Source organism: Coffea eugenioides, chromosome 7, assembly GCF_003713205.1.
Source record: "Coffea eugenioides isolate CCC68of chromosome 7, Ceug_1.0, whole genome shotgun sequence".
Lineage (NCBI taxonomy): Eukaryota > Viridiplantae > Streptophyta > Magnoliopsida > Gentianales > Rubiaceae > Coffea > Coffea eugenioides.
The window spans coordinates 19,332,864-19,349,892 of NC_040041.1; the positions used below are offsets into that span (position 1 = coordinate 19,332,864).

Here is a 17,029-nt window from a genome sequence, read left to right on the forward strand (position 1 = left end):
CTTTTCCGTTGTATTCTCAATCTCCAAAAAGTACTCCTAATCAATACCCCTACTGCTTTTATTGCTTTGCTTTGCTTTTATGGCTTTGCTATTCTACTAGCACTAGTATTCTTTCAGGTATTTCTCTTTATTTAAGAAGCGCCCTAAGTATTTTTTTCTGTAATTGCGCTTTTGACCAATAGTTAACCCAAGTTTTTTTTTTTTTTGTTTTTTTTCCAGCAGAGAAGGATAGGATTTAAAGAAGCGGCGAAGAAGTTGGGAGGCTCGACTCCAGAACTTTTAATTTCTAGTGTCTCAAACTAACTTCAAATTTTTTACTATTCAACCTCCAACATTTTTTTATTTATGATTTTGTGATTTTATTTAGCCAACATTTTTAGCATTGCAGACGAGTAAAGATATCGTAGACAAAACCAAAAAATTCAAGATCCTTCAACGCTTTTTTTTTTTTTTTTATGGTTTTGTGATTTTATTTAGCATCCTCCAATAGTTTTAGCATGACAGAAGAGTAAAGGAATCATAGACAGAACCAAAAAATTGATCTTGAGGAGGCAAACTTGAATATACTTAAACTTATATGTATAATATACTAAAATAAATATACTTCATAAATATTAGCTGTTTTTAGGGGTATTTTTGAAATATTTTATTCTAGCAGTGTATATGTTTAATATACAATTTTTTTGAAATATTTGATATAATAATATGGTGGGATGTTTTTTGAATTCTTGTATATTACTGTAACATTGTATTTGAAAAACTTATTTTTTGAAAAAATAGCCAATCTAAACGAAGTCTAAATTTATGAAGTATATTTTGAAAATTTTTAATTTTGTAACGCAAAAAAAATTAAATTTTTAAAACTTTGGGGTGGCGAGGGGGACCTCGCCCCTCCCTGTCCCCTGGTTCCGTCCTAGAATGGAATTGAAGGGGGAAACTTGGAATAAACAAATTGCATGTCACGTTTTTCGAGCAAGTTGCTTGTTGACGTGAGGTTGCTTTTGGGCAAAGCCATGGCAAACTATGGCATGTCCCGTTAGGCCCGTTTGATAAATGGGTTTTTTTAAGTGTTTATCTAAAGTTTTATTATAATTTATTGTAAAAATTATATGAAAAAATTTTAAATTGTGTACATTTTTGGGTATTTTAAAATGTATAGTTTAAAAATTTTGAGAAATTTTTTAAAATTACTGTAACTAAAGTTGTTAAAAAACTTGTAGAAAACAAACTTGGCAAAAAACTTATTTGCCAAACAAGCTCAGAGATAAAGTTATAGACTGTGCATAGAATTTTTAGGCCGTTTGGATTGCTATTTTTAGAAATTTTTGTAATATATATATATATATATTGTAACGATTTAACGTATGTGAGAAATGTAATTGAAAATATGTTCACAAAAAACATAAAAAATTTTCTATGGAAAATCACAATCCAATAGATTTCTAAAAATTATTACAATATCAATGTTGGACATTTAGAGTTCATTTAAATTGCAAATTTTTTTTAAAATATTGACAAAAAATATATATACTATAACAATGTACTATATATGAAATAAAAAAAACTAAAAAACGTATTTAGAGAATATTCCAAAAATTCTTCTACGAAGACCAACAATCCAAACAGCCACATTCACATATTGTTCGATATAACCAATGAAATAAACCTAATGGAAAAAGTAAACACAAAAATAAAATACATAAACCTCGCGAGATTTAGACATACAACCTCTTTATACATGGATGTAGTTTTCAACCAATATTTATCAAAAAAAAAATTCTATGGTGAAATCGGTGATTCTCAATAATTATAATTTTCTTATATGAAATATTTAATTTAACTACATTTCTTTAATTTTATTCAATAGAGTTTGTTTCTTTTGTATTCCTGTCTTAGAAATGGAGCTCTATAGCTAAGTTTCTAATCATGTGGTGGCAACCTTCGAAAGGATTAATGTGCATACAACACGTAAGTGAGAATTTGCAAAGCTAACATCAGTGGAAAGGCTAGACTTTTTCAACTGTTTTTTATTTCTTTTGCTGGGTTTTATAAGAAAGTGACTGTTCTAGTTTTTGTAAATTATCTTAATTTTTGGCTTTAATGATTATTGCTCAAATAAAATTTGAGATTGACTAATATGTATCTTCAAAATTTTCTTGCTTTGGGTGCTTTTATGTCCCATGCAATGTGGGCATTTTTTGTTGGACAATTTTTTTTTTTGTGAGTGATTGATATGATGAAGTGAAGATGTTTTGGGTAGTTTCAAATTTAAATTTTTTTAAAATTTAGTTGATTGCTTTTTACTTGGTTGCTTCATGAAATTGATAAAGCTCTTTTCTCTTTTATTTGTAATTTACTAAATTGAGTTGTCGTCTATAAGTATTTGATTTGATAGTGCAACATATTTGAGGGTGTAAATAGGATTATTTGATTTGTATAATTATATCTTGTACTAGTTTTATGATGATATGCATCAGGTAAACCAACTCCTTTAGTGGAGTTGCCCACCACCTTTAGTGTGGGGTTCAATCCTTGTCTCCCATCAAAAGTGGTCATTTAACGTGGCTTTGCTTAAGATCCATGTGGGTGCTGTGCACCAGTATGGTTCGAAGATCCATGTGGATGCTGTGCACCAGTATGGTACGATGGTGATTTAGTTCCCGTCGATTTCCCGTGACCCTATTGGGCCACCCCCCTAGAGTGGTTTATACCTGTCAATGAATCGAGTAATATTTCGAACCTAGACCCGTACAGATGGAGTATACTCTTACTCGAAATTATATATTAATATATATTTTTTATAATTATAAATATGTATATATATATTATAACTATTAATTCATGTAAACAGGTTCACATAGAATATGGATCAGAAGTCAGTATTCCATATTCGACCTATTTTTTTTTATTTGAGAAAATGGTCCGTGTTGATCCTTGAACTGGGAAGGAGTTTGGGGAGGGGGGCGTAAAAAAATCAATGAATTGTGGTCCCATAGGAGTGGAAGGTACCAAAAAAAAAAAATAAAAATCAAGTGGTGTATATGATATTCACCCAAGACCGTATTTTCAATTATGTAACAGTATAGAAGTTTTGGCTTGCTAATCTTATAGAAGGTTTGAACTCTACCATTTTACCCCCTCAATAAGTTGCTTTTGACCAGTTAACATGTTTATCTCCTTAATTTCTCTTTAAAAATGTGTTTTATAATAACTCATTCTAGTTTTCTTATATATATATATATATATATATATTAAATTTCATTGTTATTATTTTAATATATTTAGTGGATCCTTACGTTAGAGTAAGGAAACAAATAATTGACAAATAAAAGAAAATTTAATCATGCTAAAAATTATATTTATATATGATTGACTTGATGTATTAGTCAAAAACTAACACCTAAACAAATAAGCATCCTTTCCCAAATTCGTTCAACTTATCTCAAACATCCACCCTTCCCAAAACTCCATTTTCCAAGGCAAGTCTAATTGTTTTCCTTTACAATTCTTTTATATTTTGATCCATCATCATTCATTATTTAGACACATATACTTATTTTAAATTTGTGATTTAGATTTCTTTATGATTATTCTAAACTTGCAATTGCTCTTATTACTATATAGTGCTTTATAAATGCTAATTGCTCTTATTATAAACTTGTCTCTTAGATGGCAAAAACAAAATAAACTTGTATCTTAGAATTTTTGTATTAATTTGTATAGGGTTAATGTCTATTTATTGAATTTAGTTAATGTTTATATGATTTTGGCCCATGAGTAAATTTTCATCTTTTGCTTTATATTTGTTTTGTCTCTTATTATTACAAATGTTTAATGTTTAGTTATCGCCTATTCAACTTTGATTTCAAGTTAGTGTGTATCATTTGTTTTCATAATTTTTTTTTTTGTAATCGTTCTCTTCCTCCCCTCCCTTCCCCCCCCCCCCCCCCGGGAAACAAAAAAAAAAAAAACAAAATCCTGCATCTGTCACTGGTAGAAAGAGTTGTTGACAATGACATTGTAGTTTGTAGAACTTTAAGTAGCTAATACAGAAAAATGATGATAACTTAATGCAAGTTGAATTTGGATCTATTGGCGTTTTGTAAATATTTAATTGGTTTCACAAATATTACACTGTTGTCTTAGTATGAATATGTAATAAGCACATGAAAAATGCAAATGTACGGAACTTTATGTTTTGAAAAGAGTTATACCCAAGTGCATGTATATTTTGTTTTAGATTTATGTCATTCGAGATTGACACATTGTTGAGACAGGGAACTCTGGATTATTACTCTCGTATTTTTACCCTCCTAATTTATCTGAAAATATCTGACTTATATTCTACTCCTATATAACTTTGGCAGCCTTTTTCTGCCTTGTCTAGTCTTTGTTTTTTTTTTTTTTTTGACAAAAAGCAAGTTCTATTAATCAATGGTTGAAAATTGTCCAGTATGAATTGATTTACATCATTGTACTAATGGCAAGTTAAACATGCATTAGAAATAACGTATTAGATCGGTTAAATTTAGCAAATCTGAAATATTTTTAACAAATTTGAAATATATAAGAAATTTTCAAGTTATCTTTTAACAAGGTAAATCGTTGTAACTCCCTTCTGTACATGTTGCAATCGCCAGATCTGCTAATCAATGGTTTTAAACTCCATGACAATGATGAGATTTATCCAAAAAAACCCAAAACCTAAAAAAATTTTAGATCTGACAACTAGATCTGAAATAAATTCGAATCCAATAACAAAAGAGAAAAACAAAAAATTCTCACTAGGAACTTGTAGAAGAAATAGAAAATTCTCGTTAGGAATTCTTAGAAAAAATAGAGAAATCTTACTAAAAAAATTTAAGAAATACTTTATTGAAAAACAAAATAAAGCGAAATCTATGGGTGGGTGACCATGGTGATCTCTCTCCCGAAGAAGAAGGCTTTTTGAGAAGAGGAGAAAAAGCAGAGGGTCTGCCTTGTCCAGACTCTAGACTAGTAAATATTGTACTTGTTCAAATCTATTTTACACGTATTAATGGCAACTTGACCAATTTGAAGTCCCTATTCTTGCTGATGCATGGCCTTCAGAACTATTAATTGCTACTGTTGAGCAGTACCTTTCTTATATTATCCTTTTTTTTTTTTCGGAGACGATAAACCTAATCTATCCTACGCTAAGGAGAAGGGGGCGGATCTAAGGAGGCCCAGGAATAACTCGGAGGAGACTGAACCACCACTGAATCAGACTGGTGCACATCACACCTGCCTGGATTTTTTTGGAAACAAGCCACCTAAATGTGGGATTTTGGTGGGATAGGTGGTGGCCACTGAGCCAATGGCCCAGTGGTTACCTTTCCTATATTACCCAGTTTTGCACATAAAGAATTGCTATTGGAAAAATCGTCACTTTAGTCCTTAAACTATTTTACTTATGCCAATTTCATCCCTCAATGTTATTTTAGCCTAATTTAGTCCTTCAACTTAAATTTCTTGTCCAATTAGATCCTTTTACGGCTGCACCGCCCAATAAACTTTTTCCGACACAAAAAGCACTACCTAAACAAAGGGCAAGAATGGAAGTAGAAGTCTTGTCCTACATTAAAATAAAGAAATCTGAAAACTTTTCATCTAATGGGGTAAAACAAAAATTTTACACTAAATTGGGGAGAAAAATAAAATATCTGTAAAAGAAGATCCCAATTTTCATCTCCATTTATCACTAGTCAACAAGTCATCACCAACTATGTCACCAATCTTCTTTGGCAAACTTCCGAAACAAGGACGTCGTCTTTTTGAACTCTTAAATCAATGGCCATTCTTAACTGGACAATCTGAGACTCCTCTCTAAATTTTTTGTAAATATTTCTACAAATGAGGCACTGTAACTTTTTGTTTTAACTCTCACATATTTTCTGCCAGTATTGCTGCATTATTAATTCCAGAGGATTCATTAATTGGGAAAAAAGCCTGTGTGATTGTCGTAAAAGCAACTCATTTGTAGGATATTTTTGTGAGCAGTTTTTTTGCTCAATATGTACTCTACATTGTGATAGTTCTTTGCTCAATATGTATTCTAGATTGCATTTTGTTGAAGAGGCCCGAAAAGTGTTTGATGAAATGTTTAAGAGAATTATAGTTTCATGAACCACCATGGTTTGCTGGGTATGCAACCCCTAGACTTGCTATGGAGGCATGTAAACTTTTTCAACCTCTATTTAATGGAAGGTAGATAGAGGACTTGAACGAATTTCTTAGAGCTTTTTATGATGATACTGGTGATGGCCCTGGAGAGAAGAGGGAAAAGCCTTAGCTCCTCTCTATTTGAGACTCGATAGGTTTGGAAAGCATTGACAATTTAATTCCATAAGTTCTGTGCCTTGAAACTTTCCGAATTTTTTGACATCTTTGTGAGAAAAAGAACCCAAATAAAAAAGAAAAGAATGAGGAGGCGATGGAATCCAAGAAATGAAATATAGAATGAGAGAAGATGGTGATGCTTAAGGAAAGGTTGGGATTGATAATTATTAGTAGATGGTAGTAATAGTGAAAATTTTTGTTAGGAGACTAGGTATGATTTGGGTTGGGGCAAAATGCTTTGACGTAGAAGGATAATTCAGATTCTCTTTTGACGATCTCTATTTTCTTTCCCAATTTTGTGGAAATCGTTTAATGGAAATAGTTTTGTTGGGTTCTAACTTTGGACCTAACTTTGTAATTCCTAGATTGCCCTTAATTGGGTGGTGAATTTGTGCCTGAAAGATTTTAATTGGTGGTGCGTGGAAAGGATTTAATTGGACAAGAAATTTAAGTTAAAGGACTAAATTAAGCTAAAAAGACATTGAGGGATGAAATTGACATAAGTGAAATAGTTTAATGACTAAAATGGCGATTTTCCCATTACTATTAGAAGTGATAAATGCACACACATCACTTGTACATATTTATTTCTCTTCCAGTGAATGGGAATGTACACAGAAATAGGTGCTTATCCGGAGGAATACTTGTTTCCTTCTCTATTGGTTTTGGTTTATATGTCATCATTAGTTGTACATATCTATGTAAAAGAGGTGCTTATTCCCTTCTCTTTTCATTTAGATTTTATGTCCTGTTTGACCAAAATTCAACCAACAAGTCTTGTTAATGTTTTCACATCTGGTGCAGTTGCTTCTTCCCGTTCTGGGCAAAAATGTGCGGATAAGCCAAAGATTTCAGTCAGAAAATGTTGAACACAATCTCAAAATGTTTGAGCAGGTTATCGAAATAGCTTCAAGGAAGGGTCGTACGCCATCACAACTAGCATTGGCACGGGCTCATCGCCATAGAGATGATGTCTATCCAATTCCGGGAACCACCAAGAAACAGAACCTTGAAAGTAATATCAAGGCTTTATCTGTCAAGTTAACTTCAAAGGAAATAGCTGAACTCGAGTGATGTTCTAGGAGGTTACCGGTAGTACTTGAGAGTTGGTTTAATGTGGAGTTTCTAGTCTTTGGACGTCGGTGTTTGAGAGATTCCTGGTGTGCATGAGATATCAAAGGCCGCCTAAATTTGGATCCGAGGCCTCTCCAGTTGAAGTTCCATCCAATTCCTTTCAGTTGTGTAAACTGGCACAATTTCAGTATAAACTAATATATTTTTGGTGTAATTGTAAATTTTATACCAATTCAGTTATAATTCATGTTTACACTGAAATTCTATCAGTTTACAGAACTGGAGAGACCCCATTTCCCCTAAATTTCTAGATGAAGAGGCGTCTATAAACTAATATATTTTTAGTGTAATTGTGAATTTTATACCAATTCAATTATAATTCACGTTGTAAACCCGAAATTCTATCAATATGTAGAACTGGAGAGGCCCCATTTCCCCTAAATTTCTAGATGAAGAGGTGCGAGACGGTGTTTGTACCTTGTTCAGTCAGAATTAAAGTTTTTCATTCTGTTCTTAATCTCCTAAAATTCCAAACAAAGGGCAATTGGCTGTCAGAGATAAATCAACGTAGTTACAGTGGATAGCAGCCGTGAAATTCAAAGACGTGTATATTTTGCTTTGCATTTCTTTCTTCCGAAGCCCAAAGAGCTTACGTTAATTTTTGCTTTGCTTTGCACTTCTTGAGTTCAAAAGCTTTGTTATGCATTAGTAGGAATACAACTCTGACCAGCTTACCTGTTTATTTCAACTCCTATTACTTTCTCTGGTTAAAAAGGAAAAGAAGTCTGACCAAAAAAAAAAATAAAAAATGAAAAAAAAATCAGAAACTTGTACAAATTCTCTTCTGTGTCTGCATGCATTGCATAGACTAAGAATCAAATACTGCCATAAATTCATGCATCGGAGGGGAACCAAATACTGCCATAAATAGCTGTGACTTGCTTAAGGAAGGAAGCCGAGTAAATTGCAGAAATGGCAACTGCAGTGAGGAGGATCAAACTGGGCTCCCAAGGCTTTGAAGTCTCTGCACAAGGACTTGGATGCATGGGCATGTCTGCTCTCTATGGCATTCCTAAGCCAGAGGCTGAAATGATCCCACTCATACATCATGCCATAGATAGTGGTGTCACCCATCTTGACACTTCCGACTTCTATGGTCCTCACACCAACGAAGTTCTCATAGGCAAGGTACATAATGAATCCTTATTTTTCACTTTAGCAAACCAAATGAAACTCTAAGAGCTTTTATCTATGGGAGAGATGCTTCTTAGGCGGCATGTAATGGTTTTGAGGCTCTTTTTTTTTTGAAGGCTTTGAAAGGAGGATATAGGGAGAAAGTGCAGCTAGCTACCAAGTTCGCGATAAGAGTACTAGAAGACGGAAGCATGGGAGGTATCTGTGGTGAACCAGCATATGTTAGAGCAGCATGTGAAGCTAGTCTGAGGCGTCTGGATGTTGATTACATTGATCTCTATTATGTTCATCGTATCGACACTCGTGTGCCTATAGAAGTCACGGTTAGTCTTCTTCCCTGAAATTTCAAGATGTCTCATTTCTAGTTAAACTGGTTCATTCATCGATTATTCGGTTGATAAAATGGATAGCATAGACATTACCATTTTCTTCCTGCTTTAAGCATTTGATATCTTTTTCTCAAGTCTCCAATATTTGTTAGATGGGAGAACTGAAGAAGCTGGTTGAAGAGGGGAAAATAAGATACATAGGGCTCTCAGAGGCCTCACCTGATACCATTAGAAGGGCTCATGCAGTTCATCCAATAACAGCAGTTCAATTGGAGTGGTCTTTGTGGACACGAGATGCAGAAGACAGTGTTATTCCCACTTGCAGGTAAGACGTTGATTTCTTTTGGCAATCATAATTAGCAGAGTGTTCTCACCATATTACTGTTTCTTGCAGGGAGCTTGGAATTGGTATTGTTGCTTTTAGTCCCTTAGGAAGAGGATTCTTGGCGTCTGGTAGAAATTTGGTACAGAACCTGGTTGATAATGACTACCGAAAGGTTAGTGGTTATAATAGAGCATGACTTTCTTTTTCTTTTTTTTTTTTAAAAATTTTTGAATTTTTTGGTTCAAATTGGAATTTCTGGACTCACTGTTCTACATTGATAAACACAGCCTCCCCAGATTTCAGCCAGAGAATGTTGAGAACAATCTGGAAACGTTTGAGCAGGTCAATGAAATGGCCTCGAGGAAGGGGTGTACGCCATCTCAGCTAGCATTGGCATGGGTTCATCATCAAGGAGATGATGTTTGTCCGATTCCAGGAACAACCAAGTTGGAAAACCTCAACAACAATATCAAAGCTTTAAGCGTGAAGCTAACACCAGAGGAAATGGCTGCGCTTGAGTCCATTTCTAATGCAATTAAGGGCGAAAGGAACAAGTACATGGTCCTTACATGGAGACACGCCGATACTCCACCCCTGTCCTCCTGGAAACCTATATGAGTGGTGCAGAGGCCCCATCCTGGGCCTGTACACGTGGCAGCCCAGGGTCGACCCAAGCTGGGCTTGCACCTCGGGCCCACGGGGAGCCAGCCCAGGGTGCGCGGCGGCTAGGGCTCCGGGAGGCTCCCTAGGGCTACCCCGCAGAGGGCGCGAGGGATCCCCCTCCGTGCGGGGCTGGGAGCTATCCACGGCAAGTCCCGGAACGTACGGAGGTTAGACTCCTCAACATGTATAAATGGTAACACATACCTACTGTACAAGGTACGCTCACTCCTGATGCTCAATCCACTCTGACTAAGTTAATCCCCGGGAACCCTACTCACCGGAAAACTAACTTGACCGTCGGAGTGCCCTCGGGGACCACCTCGGGGCCCCCTTTGTGAGATCACTCCTCTCTGTCTTGCAGGCTTGGGACGAGCTCTTCCATCAGCACTCCGAGCTCATCAGGTCAGCTCGGTCAGGGGAAGTTCCGTGCTTCTTCAGTTGGCGCCGTCTGTGGGAACGAAAGGTAATTGTTAGTGTTGATGGCGAGGACACGGTCCAAGCGAACCGTTGAAAGCACCGGTCCCGGGGCCGGAGAGGGATCCCACCGAGAGGAGAACGAAGCGGCCGGGGGCGCTGGGGGCTCGACCCTCTCAGGGGACCGAAGACGGCAGATGCTCCAGTTCGTAACAGAGAATCTCCCCATGCTGGAGGATATAATCCGGCAGGCTAAAGGAGGAGAGGGGGCTGGAGGCGCACCGACTTCCAAGGCCAAGGGGAAGGAGAAAGAACCACCCCCCGACCGCTCGGAGGATGAGTCACGCGATCAGCCCCCCAGAAGGAAACGGCCACGGACTCCTTCTCGCCCCCGAGCCTCGGTGGTCGGGGACAGCGAGAGGTACTCCCACGACCGGTCCGCGGGGAGCCGACCAAGGGACCCTTCCCCACGGAAACCTACGCGGAATGGGCTCGAACGCTCCCCACGGAAATCTACGTGTGAAGTGTTCGACCCGGGAGGTCGGCACGAACGCACTTAATGTTTAAAGTACTCAGCCCCAAGGTGTGACGTGTGAAGTGTTCGACCCGGGAGGTCGGCACGAACGCACTTAGTATTTAAAGTACTCAGCCCCAAGGTGTGACGTGTGAAGTGTTCGACCCGGGAGGTCGGCACGAACGCACTTAGTATTTAAAGTACTCAGCCCCAAGGGGTGAAGTGTGACGTGTGAAGTGTTCGACCCGGGAGGTCGGCACGAACGCACTTAATGTTTAAAGTACTCAGCCCCAAGGGGTGAGATGTGAGGTGTTCGACCCAGGAGGTCGGCGTGGCTGCCATTAAAGTTTAATGCTCGACCCAAGAGGTCGGCAGGGCTAACTTTAAAGCCTTGACGCTCGACCCAGGAGGTCGACGATGCTCGACCCCAAGAGGCCGACACGAGAAGTTCTATTATGCTCGGCCCCAAGAGGTCGGCACGAGAAACTCGACGATGCTCGGCCCCAAGAGGTCGGCACGGTTTAAAGCTTCGAAACCTGGGAGTTCGACGAGGCCCGACCCAGGAGGTTGGCGCAGTTTGAAGCTTTAGAGTCTGAGTTTGCGGAAATCCGGGAATTCGACGCTCGACCCATGAGGTCGGCATGAATACCTTGAAAGTCTAACGCTCGGCCCAGGAGGTCGGCGCGGCCTATCCTTAAGAATTTGACGCTCGACCCAAGAGGTCGGCAGGGCTATCTTTAAAGCCTTGACGCTCTACCCAGGAGGTCGGCGTGGCTGCCTGTAAAGATTGACGCTCGACCCAAGAGATCGGCATGACCGTCCTGAAGGTGTGATGCTCGAACCCAAGAGGTCGGCACGCCGTGACTTACTTTGAGGCAGCTTGTCAAAACCAGGGAGCACGCTGGCTCGGCCAGGAGGTCGGCACGATTGCCCTGAGAATGTAATGCTCGACCCAGGAGGTCGGCATGATTGCCTGGAAAATGTGATGCTCGACCCAGGAGGTCGGCACGTCTGCTAAAATCAGGGAGTTCAACGCTCGACCCAGGAGGTCGGCATAACTGCCTTGGAAATGCGATGCTCGACCCCAAGAGGTTGGCATATCCGCTAAAATCAGAGTTCGACGCTCGACCCGGGAGGTCGGCGTGACTGCCTTCAAAGTATGATGCTCGGCCACAAGAGGTCGGCACGGCTTGAAATTTTGAAGTCGGAAAGTGCGATGTTCGGCCCCAAGAGGTCGGCACGTTGTGCCTTAACTTGAATGAGTTTGTTTGACCCAGGAGGTCGGCAAGGCTCAAATCTTTAAAAGTTGGGGGCTTAAACCATGTCAGTGGCAATTTGATGCTCGGTCCCATGAGGTCGGCACGCATTGATCAAGTTTGTCGAAACTTGGGAGTTTGACGCTCGACCAAGGAGATCGGCGCGGTTTTCTCAGTGACAGCACTGTACCAGAGGTGACCGGGGCAGAGCAGTGCACGACGCTGGTCTCCCACGTGGCAGAGTATAGATTAGGTCTGCCTGGAAGTCTTACCTAATCTAGGGGGCTAGTGCAGAGGCCCCATCCTGGGCCTGTACACGTGGCAGCCCAGGGTCGACCCAAGCTGGGCTTGCACCTCGGGCCCACGGGGAGCCAGCCCAGGGTGCGCGGCGGCTAGGGCTCCGGGAGGCTCCCTAGGGCTACCCCGCAGAGGGCGCGAGGGATCCCCCTCCGTGCGGGGCTGGGAGCTATCCACGACAAGTCCCGGAACGTACGGAGGTTAGACTCCTCAACATGTATAAATGGTAACACATACCTACTGTACAAGGTACGCTCACTCCTGATGCTCAATCCACTCTGACTAAGTTAATCCCCGGGAACCCTACTCACCGGAAAACTAACTTGACCGTCGGAGTGCCCTCGGGGACCACCTCGGGGCCCCCTTTGTGAGATCACTCCTCTCTGTCTTGCAGGCTTGGGACGAGCTCTTCCATCAGCACTCCGAGCTCATCAGGTCAGCTCGGTCAGGGGAAGTTCCGTGCTTCTTCAAGTGGATTTCCAGCCCTTTTACTTCTAGCAGTATTAACCTGAGATGAGTAGTTGAATTGGTACTACTGCGGAGTGTCCTGTGTTTGGCTCTGGTTCTGGACTTTTATGTTTGAGGGGTTTGTAGTATGAAATGAGTTTTCTGTTGTTCTTGTTTGACAAAATAATGGACCTGGTGAGTATATGAGAAAATTTATAGATTCTCACACAGGAGGATAGAAAAATTGTATTCTATTCGTCTCTCATAATGAAAATGTTGTTCTCCCAATCTTTGGTTTTGACAATGAGGGTGTTAATAACATCATAAATTTGGGTGTGGTTTGTTGCGTTTGGAAACTCAAATCTACTAGAGTGAGAAGGTGATCTTCGCTATAGGTTACCACTTAAGGCTAACGTTTGGGGTCTTTATTGAGGTCAATTAACATGGTTAAGAGTCTTTAGAGATGAATTAATTACTTTTGCAATGTTTAGGTGGGTAAGTAGCAGGCTATAAATTTGAGCCCAAAATACATGTTTTTAGCAATAAATTCAATTCTCATAATTTTTGTCGGTTATTTTTTCACTGTATACCAATATAAATTAAAATATGTTTGAAACATTTCATTACGTATGTAATATTTTGATATCCTATTATATCAAAAAAATGATGTAATAATCGATATATATATCATAATTAGCGAAATACAAGATTATAACTCTCTTATTTACAGATACTTAAATGATATATATATATATATCATAATTAGCGAAATACAAGATTCTAACTCTCTTATTACAGATACTTAAATGATATATATATATATATATATATATTCTAACTCTCTTATTTACAGATACTTAAATGATATATATAAATATAAATAAATAAATAAATAAATAAATATATATATTCTAACTCTCTTATTTACAGATACTTAAATGATATATATAAATATAAATAAATAAATAAATAAATAAATATATATATATATATATATATATATAAAGTTAACTTTTCTTAAATAGTTGTTGCATAGAAGGAAACTCTTCCCAAATTTTACAGCCTATGATCTATTTACTAAATCCAAAATTCATTACTCATTATAGAAGAGAAAAATGCAATTTTGGTACCTAAACTTTGACGCACGGGCGGTTTTAGTCCCCAAATTTTGGACGAAAACAAATTTGGTACCCGAACTTTCAAATTTTGAGCACATTAAGTACCCTTGACGATTTTTTCCCAAATTGTTACCGGAAAAAGCCACGTGACTGTCACGTGTCCGGCCAAAATGGAATAAAAAAAGGTCAAAAATGCAGTTTTGGTACCTAAATTTTGACGCACGAGCGGTTTTAGTCCCCAAATTTTGGACGAAAACAAATTTGGTACCCAAACTTTCAAATTTTGAGTACATTAAGTACCCTTGACGATTTTTTCCCAAATTATTATAGAAAAAAGCCATATGACAGTCACGTGTCCGGCCACAATTGTATAAAAAAAAGGCCCAAAAAATATCAAATGCCATTCTAATACTAAGTATTAAATTTAAGGACTAATAGCGTAATAAAGAAAAAATCCAAGGACTAAATAACATCACATGAGTCAACAAAACCCAAGAACCGATACAAATGAGCTCCAATTCCAGACAAATTTTGTGACTTGATTCTTAGATTAATGAACTGGAATTGGAGCTCATTTGTATCGGTTCTTGGGTTTTGTTGACTCATGTGATGTTATTTAGTCCTTGGATTTTTTCTTTATTACGCTATTAGTCCTTAAATTTAATACCTAGTATTATAATGGCATTTGACATTTTTTGGCCTTTTTTTATACAATTGTGGCCAGACACGTGACTGTCATATGGCTTTTTTTGGTAACAATTTGGGAAAAAATAGTCAAGGGTACTTAATGTGCTCAAAATTTGAAAGTTCGGGTACCAAATTTGTTTTCATCCAAAATTTGGGGACTAAAACCGCTAGTGCGTCAAAGTTTAGGTACCAAAACTGCATTTTTTGCCTTTTTTAATTCCATTTTGGCCGGACACGTGACAGTCATATGGCTTTTTCCGGTAACAATTTGGAAAAAAAATCGTCAAGGGTACTTAATGTGCTCAAAATTGAAAGTTCGGGTACCAAATTTGTTTTCGTCCAAAATTTGGGGACTAAAACCGCTCGTGCGTCAAAGTTTAGGTACCAAAACTGCATTTTTCTCCATTATAGAACCTGTTTAACTATCGTAGTGGAGCTTTTTAGCGGTGAACCCACAAGGAATGAGATTACATTCTACCTCTGGTTTCAAGTGTGAGCATGAACTGCAAAAATTCACGTGTGGAGTCGATAGTGATGCAGCAAACTTTGCAGTACTTATCAACAATTTGCTTGAGTTTTCTTCTTATATCTTTATTCCTTGGGTTCGATGCAATCTCATACGGGCCAATTTACTTGAAGAAATCATTTACACCATTTCTCAAATCTATTAGGATACCAACATTCAACATATATAAGAATATAAAGCAATTTTACATCCATCACATTTCAAAGCAAAATTGCTCTGAAATTAATCCAAAGCCAGTTTCATAGTAGATATGCATTCACTATTAAACACATATAAACAGTCACTCTCAAGCTTCAATTGGTTCATAGAATTCATCACATCAGATTCGTTAGGCAAGCTTTCTTTAATTCCATTAATGTTAGATAAGATGACCATATCTATCATGGTAATTGAACCACACAAAGAATGATTGCAAGGGTTGAAGCAATCATCAAGCGAATCCTTATCACCTTGATCATGTTCTGGAACTATGAACACATATTTCCTTAGATTTGGCCCAAGATTGCAACTATTACAATTTTCTCATGAATCTCTATGATGGTTTACACTACAAGGCTACATACAAGCATCAATTGATATACAAGCCAGGTAAAAACAAGCTTAATTTTCGAGTTTCATTTAGGTAAAATAAGCAAATCCTAACCACAAGAGTGCAAGTCATAGTTCAAACGTTAACAGACACTGGATAAGGGAATAGAAAAGTGAGCTAATGCGAGTAGTATTTTGCAAGGGAGGTATCTGAGGGTATATCTGCCAATTCATCATCAATGATATTACAAATAGGGATAGCAACGGGGGCGCCGCAGGGGGTCATTGGGGCGGGGGCGGGGTGGGGGGGGAATTTTTCCCCCCATTTAGAAACGGGGCGGGGGGTATACTCCCCTGCCCCACCCCCCACCCTGCCACCCGTTTGAAAAATATATATATATATATATGTACATAATTATATATATAATGATATTATCAAATATACTACTAATTATACATGTCTATTAATAAAAATTATTAATTAATTATACTAAATTTATTAATACATTTATGTTAAATTCCTAACTACACTTAATACAATAACACTTTTTTCTAAAAAAAATACAATAATAATTTAGTGATTGTATTTGTATCAAAAGTGAAAACTTGATTATTTTGGTTATATTTGTTTCATCATATTAGATTGTATTCAAATAGCCTTTGTTTAATTATTTTTATGAGTTTCAATTGTGAAGTTATAATGAATAATAATTTGGTGATGCGTTGATATTTTTATACTTGATTATTTGCTCAAATTTAATTATAATAAAATTTTTTTAACTCCATGAGTGTCCCCGCGGGGGAAGCTAGGGGTGCGGGACGGAGTGGTGGCGGGGAGGGGATTAAAATGCAACGGGGCGGAGGTTGGGGGAGGTGTCTCCCGCCCTACCCCCGCTCCATTGCCACCCCTAATCACAAATAGGGCCCAATAACCTGACAAGGGAGGTATCTGATATTTTGCAAAATTCAGGGAGGTGAGTGAGAATGCTAGAAACCTCAGGGGAGGTTTCTGAAATTATCCCTTTTAATAAATTGTAGAGGCATTCGCCACCAGTGGACCCAACGTGTGTTGATTATTAAGCTATGTGGGATATCGAGAACAACATACGTGTTAGCAAAAACTCAAAACTTTTGGGCAATGTACATAAATGAATTTGACAGATATTGAAATCAGATTTACATCAAGATGTCTTGCAATAAAAGAAGAAGGAAACAAATCTAGCAACAAATGAATATGGAAGCTGAACCAGTCCCACTTGCACAAGTAAAGATTACTTTTGCAATGGTGACATAATTA

The 17,029-nt window shown here is 38.0% G+C and overlaps 1 protein-coding gene across 1 annotated transcript; it reads left to right on the top strand.

Moving 5' to 3' along the window:
• Nucleotides 1-8,383: 8,383 nt before the first annotated feature.
• LOC113778467 (auxin-induced protein PCNT115-like) lies at nucleotides 8,384-13,091 on the top strand. Its single transcript, XM_027323885.1, has 6 exons — nucleotides 8,384-8,622; nucleotides 8,745-8,951; nucleotides 9,110-9,282; nucleotides 9,352-9,456; nucleotides 9,570-9,903; nucleotides 12,901-13,091. The coding sequence occupies exons 1-5, from the start codon at nucleotides 8,407-8,409 to the stop codon at nucleotides 9,898-9,900; spliced, it is 1,032 nt and encodes a 343-aa protein (XP_027179686.1). The 5' UTR covers nucleotides 8,384-8,406; the 3' UTR covers nucleotides 9,901-9,903; nucleotides 12,901-13,091.
• Nucleotides 13,092-17,029: the final 3,938 nt, after the last annotated feature.